Here is a 12,166-nt window from a genome sequence, read left to right on the forward strand (position 1 = left end):
GAGAGGCACAACCCGATACGGTGCTACAAGTGTCTTAAGTTCGGTCATAATACATATGACTGCAAAGAAGAAAGTAGAGCAGCTTGTTGTTACAACTGCCTGAAAAATGGACACACGGCAGTAAATTGCACAAAGCCTTTTGTTTAGTGTGCAAGGAGGAGGGGCACAGGATGGACAGGATGGCCTGTCCAGCCTACAGAGCCCTAGTTTACGGAAGGAGAGGAGAGGGAGAACCCCCCTTAAAAAACGAATAATAAAGAAACAACAGATTTTTTGGAAAACAAAGGTGGGCCCATATACAGCCCACCTAGGGTATATATTTTATTTATTTATTTATATTATTAACTATTTTATCTATATTTTTATTTATTTATATTTATTTATTAGTCAATTTTATTTATACTTTTTTATCTATTTATTCATTTTATTTATATCAAATTTTAATAATTTTAAATTTATTAAAAATGGAGAATCCGATGTAGGGGCGACTCTCTGGAACTGAACCAAACGGACCTCAAGGATCAACCTGGTATACGGATATTGCAGTTGAATGTGGGCAGGGCTCGAAGAGCACATGACCTTGTCAACGCAAAAGCCTGCATGCTAGAATCTGACCTGCTCATCGTCCCCGAACCGAACAAAAAGATAACCTCGGAAGGTGGATGGGTACAAGACAACGGAAAAAATGTGGCGGTGCTCATTAGAAATAGGGATCTAGGAGTGCGGGGTATTGTCAGGGGCGGAAATCATATCATTAAACTGAGGGACTTCAGCCTTCTGGCATGCTACGTATCTCCGAACATCCCTATGCAGAGATACCAAAGCATAGTAGACGAAATAATGAGTGCCGCTACAAACGAAAAAGACGTGATCGTTGCCGGGGACATCAACGCGAAGTCAAGGTTGTGGGGTTCCCCCATAAATGATAAAAAGGGGGAACTCTGGAATGAATGGATAGCCCAGGCTGGCCTCCAAGTTCTGAACAACAACAAACCAACTTTTGTGAGAGGGGCCAGCCAGACACACATCGATGTAACATTAGCAAGTGAAGGGCTATCCCGCAGAATACACGACTGGGATGTCCTCGACGACCAGCTGTTTACCCACCACCGATACATTAGGTACGAAATTAAGGTGAAGGGGGGAATAAGACGGTCGATAGGACACACTGACATCTATTTTAACAAAACCACGTACCTATCGGAGGTCAGAAAGATCAACGAGGAAGAGATTTCTGACCTTGGCCAACTAAAAAGAGCACTAAAAGATGCAGCAAAGTTGGCCACCGTGAAGAAAAAGAATGATAAAAAATCCCCCTATTGGTGGACGGATGAGATTGAAGGTCTACGGGAGAGATGCCTCAGAGCTCGCAGGAATTATACGAGAAGCCAGGGCAGCCTCGAGCTCAAAGAAATATACAAGGAATTAAAGAAAGAATTAAATAAAAAAATAAAACAGGAAAAAAAGGAAAAGTGGCAGGCCCTTATAAAAGCGTTGGACGAAGATGTATGGGGCGATGCCTACAAGATAACCATGAAGGCCCTAAAAATAATCGCCCCATATAAATTGGATGAGGACCAGCGGATGGAATCGGCTGAACTCCTCTTTCCAACCAAAGACATCCAGAATTTTATAAAAATATTTCCAAATATGGTGGAGGAGTTTACAGAAGAGGAAATAAAAACCGCTGGTCAAGAGATGAAGACAGGGAAAGCTCCCGGCCCTGACGGGCTGCCACCAGAGGCAATCAAGATAGTAGCAACGGAGAAACCAGGTTTGATCAGAAGAATATGCAACGACCTACTGCAGAAACAAGAGTTTCCCAAAGACCTAAAGGAAGCGAACCTAGTTCTGCTCCTAAAACCTGGGAAACCCCCCGATTCGGCATCCTCTTATCGGCCAATATGCCTCCTAGACTGCCTTGGTAAGTTCTATGAGGTGCTTATCAAGAAGAGGCTGGAAGGCGTGTTGGAAGATGAGAGAGTGCTATCAAACCAGCAATATGGATTTAGAAAAGGCCGATCGGCAGTCGATGCCGCGGCCTGGATAAGGGACACGACTAGAGTAAGCAAAAAAAAGTGGGTGGTCCTTGTTCTATTGGACATTAAAAACGCTTTCAACTCGGCAAACTGGGGCCTTATTATAGACAGAATAGTCGAGAGTGGGGCTCCGGAGTATGTGTCCAACATAATAAAGGACTACCTATCTGAAAGAACCGTATGTATATCCAAGAAAAAGAAGTTGAAAATGACCGCGGGTGTACCCCAGGGGTCAGTCCTGGGACCCTCACTGTGGAATATATTATATAACGGGGTACTAGAAGTAAACACGGAGAGAGGAGTAAGGGCGATTGCATACGCGGACGACCTGGCCTTACTAGTCGAAAATGATTGGGGCATAATAGAAAAAGTAAACCGAGCAATAAAAAGAACCGCGGAATGGATAGAAGAAAATGATCTAAAACTAGCAGTAGAGAAAACGGAAGCGATAATCTTGAGGGGACCGAGATATAGAGAAAATATATTATTCCAGTACAAAGACTCTGTAATAAGACCCCAGAAAACAGTTAAATACTTAGGAATAACTTTTGATGACAAAATGAAATTCGGACCACACATAGAAGAGGCATGTCGGAAGGCGGAAGAAAGGACCTCCACACTAAACAAATTAATGCCAAATATAGGGGGTCCTGGATCACAAAAACGAGTAGTAATGTTACAATCAATCATGTCCATCTTACTATACGGGGCCCCAGTGTGGCACGAGGTTCTAGAGATGGCCAAATACAGAGACATGCTTCTTAGAGCACAGAGGAAACCTCTGATCAGGGTGTGCAGCGCGTACAGAACCGTTTCAACCATTGTCTTACAAGTGGTGGCTGGGTCTGTGCCGGTGCACATCCTGGCCAGAGAAAGGGTCCGAATGCATCAGAGGGGCAACGGGGCAATTGGTTCAGGGACACAAGAAAGAAAGAGGAGCTTGGAGATGTGGCAGAGGGAATGGGCAACTGAAGTCGGAAAGGCTGCCTGGACGAGATGTCTGATTCCGGATGTAGTGAAGTGGTACGAGTGCCGACATCGTCGCGTCAACTACTACTTCGCACAGTTCTTGACGGGACATGGATCGTTCAGGAATTACACCTTCCGTATAAGGAAAACGGTGGATGATCTATGTCCTGAGTGTGGGGTGGTGGATGACGCGCGGCATGTCGTATTCGTGTGCCCTGCATATCGTGCGGGGAGAACTGAGCTGCAGCTGGATCTGGGGTCTCCTCTAGGTGAGCCACAAGAGCTCATGGATAGAATTATCGGAAGCAAGAGGGACTTCGACTTGTTCATTGCTTTTGTCACAAAAACCATGAAGCACAAAGAAGAAAAAGAGAGACGACTACAAGCGGGATGACCCATATTACATATCATATTATTTATTTACAAATAAAATCGTTTGTGTTGTGGTTGGTAGTCAGCGGGGGAGGACCCTATACACCCTAACTACGCTGACTGCCTATTTAATTTTATCTATTTTACTTTTTAGCTGATTTTATCTGTTTATTATTATTTTATCGGATTTTATTAATTAATTTATTTAATTTTATTTTTAACTCTTACCGTTCTTTTATTTTCACTTTCTACTTTTTCCTGTTCATGTTCTCTATCTTTTTCTTCTATTCTCTGTTTCTCTTTCTTTTATTTTCTCTTTTTCTCCCTCAGCTCTTTTATTCTTGTTTCTTTTTCTTATGTTATATTTGTTCGTATAGTTGTGGGGCAGTCAGTGGGGAAGGACCTTTTACATCCGACCTACACAGACTGTCCCATCTTAATATCAGAGTGAGTGACTGAATGGGTGGATGAGAAGGCGTGCATAGATGAAAGCATGAATGATTGGAGTTGCTCGTAGCTGTCAACTGGCATTCTTTGGTTGGTTCCATCTTGGTTTGGGTGGCGTCCTGGCTGCCCCACTACCCCGCGCGCGGCGACCAGTCTGGTTAGGCGCGCGGGGGCGGGGGGCGGCCAGGCGGCCGGCTAATCCGTGGGATACATGCTGGGAGTGCCGGAGGGGAGCTATGAGTAAGGTCGACGGGTCAGATATGCTCGCTAAGAGCGGTTCCGGACCCGCCGGCTGGAGAAAGAGGAGGTGGGTTTAGTCGGTAGGCGGCCCGGCAAGATAGAGATAGGACGGGCTGAATCCGACACACCTGGGACACCTTCCCAGACGGTCTTAAGAAGATTTCCACCTCCCAAAAAAAAAAAAAAAAAAGAAGTCTCGGTATGCCTTGTAATAAGAAGGTTCTAAGTTAATTTTTACATAAGTTATGAATATTTATAAAAACTCAAAATGTATGACTTATTTTGCAATTTTCTAAGCAACCAATAAGGATAGATATATTTAGCGAAGGCCATATTGAAGTTTTTCATATGATTTATGAGTTTCTTACTCCCAAATTTTTTTAAAATGCTTAACTTTGTGGTAATAGACGAAAAAAGCGAAAATTTAGCGTTTTTTGATCTTCATTTGTTTATAACTATGTATATCATCAAAATCGGCTTATACATATCGGTTACATATCGGCTATATCATGATGCAGGTTTTACATCCATATAGTAATACAGGATGCACATAACAGTTTAGGAACTTGATTTTTAGTTGTAAATTCAGCTGAGAATTTCTTCATCCAGATTTAGTGTCTCGTTTATCCAACATCCTAGGTATTTAAAATGGTTAACTTTTGTTATAGGTTCATTACTGACAATTAGTTGCATAGGGTTGACGTCTTATTTGCTAACCACAAGTAACTTTGATTTTGTTGTATTTATGCCAAGTCCGTTATTGGAGCATTCTCTTGTGACTCGATCTATAAGGAATTAAAGATCTTCGATACTTTCAGCCACGATCGCGGTGTCGCCTGCATATCTGATGTTGTTAATAGTATCTCCCCCCATTCGAACTCCACATTGTCCTTCCAAGGCTTCGTTAAAAATTATTTCTGAGTATACGTTAAACAAAGTTCTCTTTGAATGCAAATGTTGTCGCTTTCTTTGCCATCTACCAGAATAGAAGCTTCTTGATTCCAATATAAATGTTGTAAAAGTCTCAGATCTTTATCATCTATTCCAAACATTTCTAGATATTCAAACAGCCTATCTTGATGAACCCTATATCACGCTTTCTCAAAATCTATAAAGCAGATGTAAATTGGTAAACAGTATTATGTATATTATTTATCATTGACCCAAACAAACTCGAAAATACTTTGCTATTTATAATAGTATGTATGTTATTGAATTTCTACCTGGAAAAAGCGTTTAAAAATGTCACAAAAGTGAAAAAATCATTTTCAGGCTAATGTATTAATGTCCCCAAAACTACTTCTGATTTTTGGAAGAAAAAAAATATTGGTAATACAATGTGAATTTCAAACGATGTAAAATACTTACGGAATAGTAGAGCTTTGTGCAGAAAAAATTCATTTCTCGCTTAATAAAAAAAAGAAAGTGCTGCTGCGATTTCTCTCTCAGTGAATTTTGACTAAAGAATCATTAAGAAATAAGTAGACGCCAGAAATTTCCCAGTGACAAGACCTCCCACGATAACCCCTCTTCCCGGGAACCGTGAGAAGCCATTCCAGCAGTCCAATTGTGCATCTTACACGCACTCACATTTACAGCAGCGTCAATACGATCTAACCACTCATTGTTATTAATTAAAAATAACAGCTTAGTAGTAAATTAATGACACAGATTTCTTCAGCATCATGTAGCGGCGACTTTAAACTTTGATTTAGTCACTTTCTGACTTTCAAAATAATAATTTTCGCGTTTTTCAAATTTTAACTTGCTTATAACTCGAAAAAGATCAACTTTAGAGAAAAATTATAAGAGAGCTTTTTTGTCCAGAATGGTCGAAAAAACCTAAAAAAAAAAAAAATAGTCCGGGCCAAAAATATTAATTTTTGCAATTTGATTAAAAAAAAATTGTTAAAAAAAAAATTGGCCCACTTTTCTCGTGGGCGACTTCTTGAACCTTATTCTGGGATGTCTCACGAATGTGATCATGCAAAAATATTTCATGGGAATATTTTTCCCAACGAACCCGCCGTTACCGCCCTGTCTAAAACCATTTGTTTCAATTAAACATATTTTTTCTGAAATAAAAATGTATACCATTTTTATTCAGTTGCAATGCGAAGGCAAAACTGTCTTATTTTTCACTTAGAACAGAGAGCGCAAACCAGCACTCTAAATCGACGATTTTCGACTCTATTTGGAATCATCATCAGAGAGGCGTAGGTTTGCTGCTCTCTGGCCCAAGTGACGAAACTCCGAGAGCTTATCCCCGCATTGCAACTGACGTTTATGGAGTAGGTGTCTAACGACATTTGGTAACTGAAAGTCAAAGTTTTCAACATAATAGAAATATTAAAAATGTTGAAAAATATTCCTAAAAGATATTTAATTGAAAACTTATTGAACCATTTTCCTGGTAACACCTCCATGGCTTCTAAAAATTGCAAGCCAGATGGATGCTGAAGCGAAGAAGACAAGAGGGAACTCAAAAACTTACAATTCACGACCCCGTCTGTTCAGCTGGTAAATTCCAACGGAAAATGGACCTAGTTACTCAAAGGAGTAAAACTAATATAACATGAAATAAAAATGTATACCATTTTTATTCAGTTGCAATGCGAAGGCAAAACTGTCTTATTTTTCACTCAGAACAGAGAGCGCAAATATTTTTTCTTTTAATTGTTGCTTTCTCAGAAAGAATTGCAAATGATTTTTCTTTATTAATTGACCCGCTCAGAGGAAAATGTGGTGGTATAACTGCATATAACTTAACTTTTGGCAAATAAAAGATTTTGCATGTTAAACTAAATATCTCAGTAATACTTACTGAGTCAGTTGTGATGGATTCTTGACAAGAATTTGTTGAAATTTATATGGGACGCCGAAAATGATTGAATTTAGTTGGTGTTTTGTAATTAGAAGAATACCACTTCACCAACAAACGTTTGTGAGTTATATCACTTTTCATCTGAGGGGCTCAATTATTCTTAACTAGTTGCCCAGGCTAGGAATTAGGGCGGGGCAAAGTGTGCCCCGAGCGGCAGATTTCTCTCTCTCCTATGTCTCCTACAGCCCAAGTTGGGCCCTGGCCTCCCCCAGCATCCGCCTCCAAGTATCTCTATCTCTGGCTGCTCTCCTCCAGTTGTCCACCCTCAATATCTCTTTAGCATCGGTTCTCACTTCGTCTGCCCACTTCTTCCTTGGTCTTCCTACTGGCCGACGTCCCACCATAGTTCCGCTAAGCGTTCTACTAGGTGTTCTGTCGTTATCCATTCTTACAAGGTGACTTGCCCAGCGCAATCTTTGTATTTATGCATAATTTGCTCTAGAGAGTGTAACACAATAGTCTGGGTATTGTGATTTGGAAAGACTAAGAACTTACAATTTAAAGAAGAACTGGGATAGAAGTTATTGAATATACTAATAAAGAATGGCTTAGCTCAAAGGAACAAATTTAAACGGCCAGAAAGACACAAAATCTCATGTGAGGATTCGGGCTAGCTTTACTACACTGAAGTTTGGCTTTGTGATAGAAAGACAGATATATTTAATAATGAAATACAATAATAAACATAATGAATAAACAATGGCGAAAATGAGACCTTTTAACACAAAAATTAATGCAATTAAATAAGACCACTGGAAATATAATGGTATGAAAAATACGATAGAGATACGGAGTTGCCTAAGAAAACGGAATGTGAGCGCCACTCATGGCTAGTTTGAGAATTTGGAAGGAATGATCAACAAGAAACAAATTAAAATAAAGAAAGTAACCTGAAATTACGTCTTACCAGAAAAAGACACTATCTACCTTGTATTGCTATATTATACAGAGGACTACGTCTTAAGGTGGGAAACAATAAATATACTGTTTTCCATATTTTGCGTTATTTTGTCGATTATTAGATCGCTCATCACCGTATACTGTTAGTAGAAACTGAAAAAAAAAGCAAAATAGTAACAACAAATATATTTATAATAAATATTTCGATAAACAATGTATAAATGAGTTATACAGGGTGTCCCGAAAAGAATGGTCATAAATTATACCACACATTCTGGGGTCAAAAATAGTTCGATTGAACCTAACTTACCTTAGTACAAATTTGCTCACAAAAAAAGTTACAGCCCTTTGAAGTTACAAAATGAAAATCGATTTTTTTCAATATATCGAAAACTATTAGAGATTTTTTTATTGAAAATGGACATGTATAATTCTTATGTCAGGAACATCTTAAAACAAAATTATAGTGAAATTTGTCCACCCCATAAAAAATTTATGGGGATTTTGTTCCTTTAAACCCCCCCAAACTTTTGTGTACGTTCCAATTAATTCATTATTGTGGTACCATTAGTTAAACACAACGTTTTTAAAACTTTTTTGCCTCTTAGTATTTTTTCGATAAGCCAGTTTTTATTGAGATGCGGCTTCTTTTTCAATATATTTACGTAAAAATTTTATGGGGGTTTTGTTCCTTTAAACCCCCCTAATGTTTGTGTACGTTCCAATTAAACTATTATTGTGGTACCATTAGTTAAACACAGTGTTTTTAAAACTTTGTTGCCTCTTAGTCTTTTTTTGACAAGTCACCTTTTATCGAGATGTGGCTTCTTTTTCAAAATATACCTAAAAATGTAAATTATAAATAAATTTTCAGATTATTAACAGGTCTCTATAACCGTACTTAACCATATACAAATATGTGGTGGATTCGACAAATATTCAAAATATCTCGATAAACACTGGCTTATCGAAAAAGTACTAAGAGGCAAAAAAGTTTTAAAAATAATGTGTTTAACTAATAGTGCCACAATAATAATTTAATTGGAACGTACACAAAAGTTTGGGGGGGTTTAAGGGAACAAAACCCCCATAAAATTTGTATGGGGTGCACAAATTTTACTTAATTTTTTTTTAAGATATTGCTGTCGTAAAAATGCCACATGTCAATTTTCAATAAAAAATCTATGAGAGTTTTCGATATATGAAAAAAAATCGATTTTCATTTTGTAACTTCAAAGGGCTGTAACTTTTTTTGTGTGCACTATTGTATATAGGTAAGTGAGGTTCAATCAACCTATTTTTGACCCCAGAATCTGTGGTATAATTTATGACCAATCTTTTCGGGACACCCTGTATATACATAAACTAAATGACTTAACAGTAGTAATGGGATACACGAAAGTCCAGGACCACATAGCCGCGAAAAAGAAATAAAGTACCACCACTACTAAGCCATGAAAAGGTAGATATTAGTGAACACAATTCAAATCCAGGGGAGTAGCTAAATGTCTTAATACTAAAAGTTAGTAATGTAATCTAAATAAACCTACAATAGGTGAGATATAAGGAAAACAACAGCAAAGGTTACCCCAAAATAAATATCTCACCTAGCAGAAGTTAAAGGGGTGAGGTGTTCACCATTATGACTCACGAAAGTCCTTTATAACAACTAAATACTCTCTAAGTGAGAAATACTACAATATTCAATAATTATATAAATTAGCTGGGCTAGGGACTCTCTTACATCCTATTTAAAACCCTAAATATAAACTTCTTCATCTTTCTCTATTAAAAACCTCTATATCAATTTTAATACCGCCTTCCCTATTAAATTTTAAGAACCATTTTAACCGCATATTTCTATCTTGAGCCATTTAGAAGTGGACATCCAGTATTGGTATAACTCGTGGTTGAACCTTATTCTCCATATACAATTGTCGAGCGGCAGGTTATTTCAGGGGGCGGAAAAATTTGAAGTCTATACAAAAATAATTTTTTAAAATAAGAATATCACGATCAATGCTGTTTAGTTATATGTATTTTCACAAATTTCACACTTGCAAGTTTTTTATCCATTGTGCACTTTCAAATGTCTTTTCAAATCACTTGATTCGATAAACTGTTTAAAACAAATCTCACACTTGTACGGTTTTTCTCCGGTGTGTATCTTTAAATGCTTTTTCAAAATTCCGTTACGACTAAATTGTTTAAAACAAATTTCACACTTGTAAGATTCGTCAGTATGCACTCTCAAATGTGTTTTCAAATGACTTGCTATAGTAAACTGCTTAAAACAAATTTCACACTTGTACGGTTTATCTCCAGTGTGCAGTTTCAAATGTTTTTTCAAACTAACTGCTTGGCTAAATCGTTGAGAACAAATCTCACACTTATAAGGTTTTTCGCCAGTGTGTATTCTCAAATGTGTTTTGAAATGATCTGCTCGAATAAATTGCTTAAAACAAATTTCACACTTGTAAGTTTTTTCCCCAGTGTGCACTTGCAAGTGTCTTTTCAAAGTACTTGCTTCCCTAAATTGCTTAAAACAAATCTCACACTTATAAGGTTTTTCGCCAGTGTGTACTCTCAAGTGTGCTTTCAAATTACTTGCTTCACTAAATTGCTTAAAACAAATTTCACACTTGAAAGGGTTTTCTCCAGTGTGAACTCTTCTCAAATGTATTTTCCAATTACTTGCTCTAGTAAACTGCTCAAAACAGATTTCACACTTATAGGGTTTTTCTCCAGTGTGCAATCTCAAATGTATTTTCAAATCACCTGCTCTAGTCAATTGCTTAAAACAAATTTCACACTTGTAAGGTTTTTCCCCAGTGTGCACTTGCAAGTGTCTTTTCAAAGCACTTCCGTTATTAAATTGTTTAAAACAAATTTCACACTGGTAATGTTTTTCACCAGTGTGAATTCTCATATGTTGTTTCATACCTCCTAGTTGCGAAAACTGCTTAAAACAAATTTCACACTTGTACGGTTTTTCGCCAGTGTGCGCTCTCCAATGTGTTTTCAAAGTACTTGCTTCATTAAATTGCTTAAAACAAATTTCACACTTATAGGGTTTTTCACCGGTGTGCAGTCTCAAATGTGTTTTCAAAGATCCTCCTTCACTAAATTGCTTAAAACAAATCTCACACTTATAAGGTTTTTCTCCAGTGTGCACTCTAGAATGTGTTTCCAAATGAACTGCTTGAGTAAACTGCTTAAAACAAATTTCACACTTGTACGGCTTTTCGCCAGTGTGCACTCTCAAATGTGTTTTCAAATTACTTGCTTCACTAAATTGCTTAAAACAAATTTCACACTTAAAAGATTTTTTGCCAGTGTGCACTCTCAAATGTGTTTTCAAATGACCTGCTGAAATACACTGCTTTAAACAGATTTCACACTTGTGAGGTTTTTTTCTAGTGTGCACTTTCAAATGTGTTTTAAAACGATCTGCTCGATTAAATTGCTTAAAACAAATTTCGCACTTGTAAGGTCTTCGTCCAGTCGCAACTTTCTTATTTTGATTTAGTGATTTTTCTTCAGCGTGTGGACCCATAAAATTGCCTTCGGAAGATGAATGTTCAATTAGTGTCTCCATAATTTCCATTTTATTGTCTACTTGCTGCAGATAGCCTAAAATACAAACTCACTATAATACAAATATTTGAGAACAAGGGAAAAATAATGTAAACACAAAGAAAACATGTTTTAACATTTGTTTCTCAGGTTTAAAACAGTTTTTGTTTAAAACATGTTTAAGGACAGCCGCAGTCCCATTTAACGACAAAGTTATGGTAGGGGAGCAGAGTATGCTAAATTTGCAGTCACTCGAGCGCTTTGGGGCCCTTTGGGTTGTGATTATTAGGTCCTAAAACCAAAAAAAGTTAAATTTAATTTTCAATTTCCAACAATCGTTTTTTCCGATTATAGCGCCATCTATCCATAATTCGAAAAAATGTTTCGAATAAAAGTTGCTTATTTTTATGCAAAGAATCCAAATCTACAATAAAAAATGGGGCTCCCATTTAAGATTTTAAAGTAACGCCCCACCGTGTTTGGCACCATTCGATAGATTTTTCAAAAATATTGAATAAGTGTATTTTGCAGTTTTTTGATCTGATGTTTATTTTGCGAAATATCGAGGGATTCGTATTTAAAATTTTAAATTTACCCCCCACCCGTCTCCGGGGGTCATGTTTGGTATCTTTTGATAGATTTTTGAAAAATATTGAACACGTAGTTTTAAGTTTTTCGATCTGACGTTTATTTCGCGAAATATTTTTTGTGAAACTTTTTGTCGTGAAAATCGTCAGAT

At 37.4% G+C, this 12,166-nt stretch overlaps 1 protein-coding gene across 1 annotated transcript in view; it reads right to left on the minus strand.

Annotated features, from left to right (window-relative positions):
- Window positions 1–8,022: 8,022 nt before the first annotated feature.
- Window positions 8,023–12,166, minus strand: part of LOC126881408 (zinc finger protein 227-like) — a 91,146-nt gene continuing 87,002 nt past the window's right edge. The window contains exon 2 of the mRNA XM_050645671.1: window positions 8,023–11,484. Coding sequence (XP_050501628.1) covers window positions 9,920–11,484 — 1,565 coding nt within the window. The 3' untranslated portion in view covers window positions 8,023–9,919. The remainder of the gene's footprint in view (window positions 11,485–12,166) is intronic.

Source organism: Diabrotica virgifera, chromosome 3, assembly GCF_917563875.1.
Source record: "Diabrotica virgifera virgifera chromosome 3, PGI_DIABVI_V3a".
In the NCBI taxonomy this organism is placed as follows: Eukaryota; Metazoa; Arthropoda; class Insecta; order Coleoptera; family Chrysomelidae; genus Diabrotica; species Diabrotica virgifera.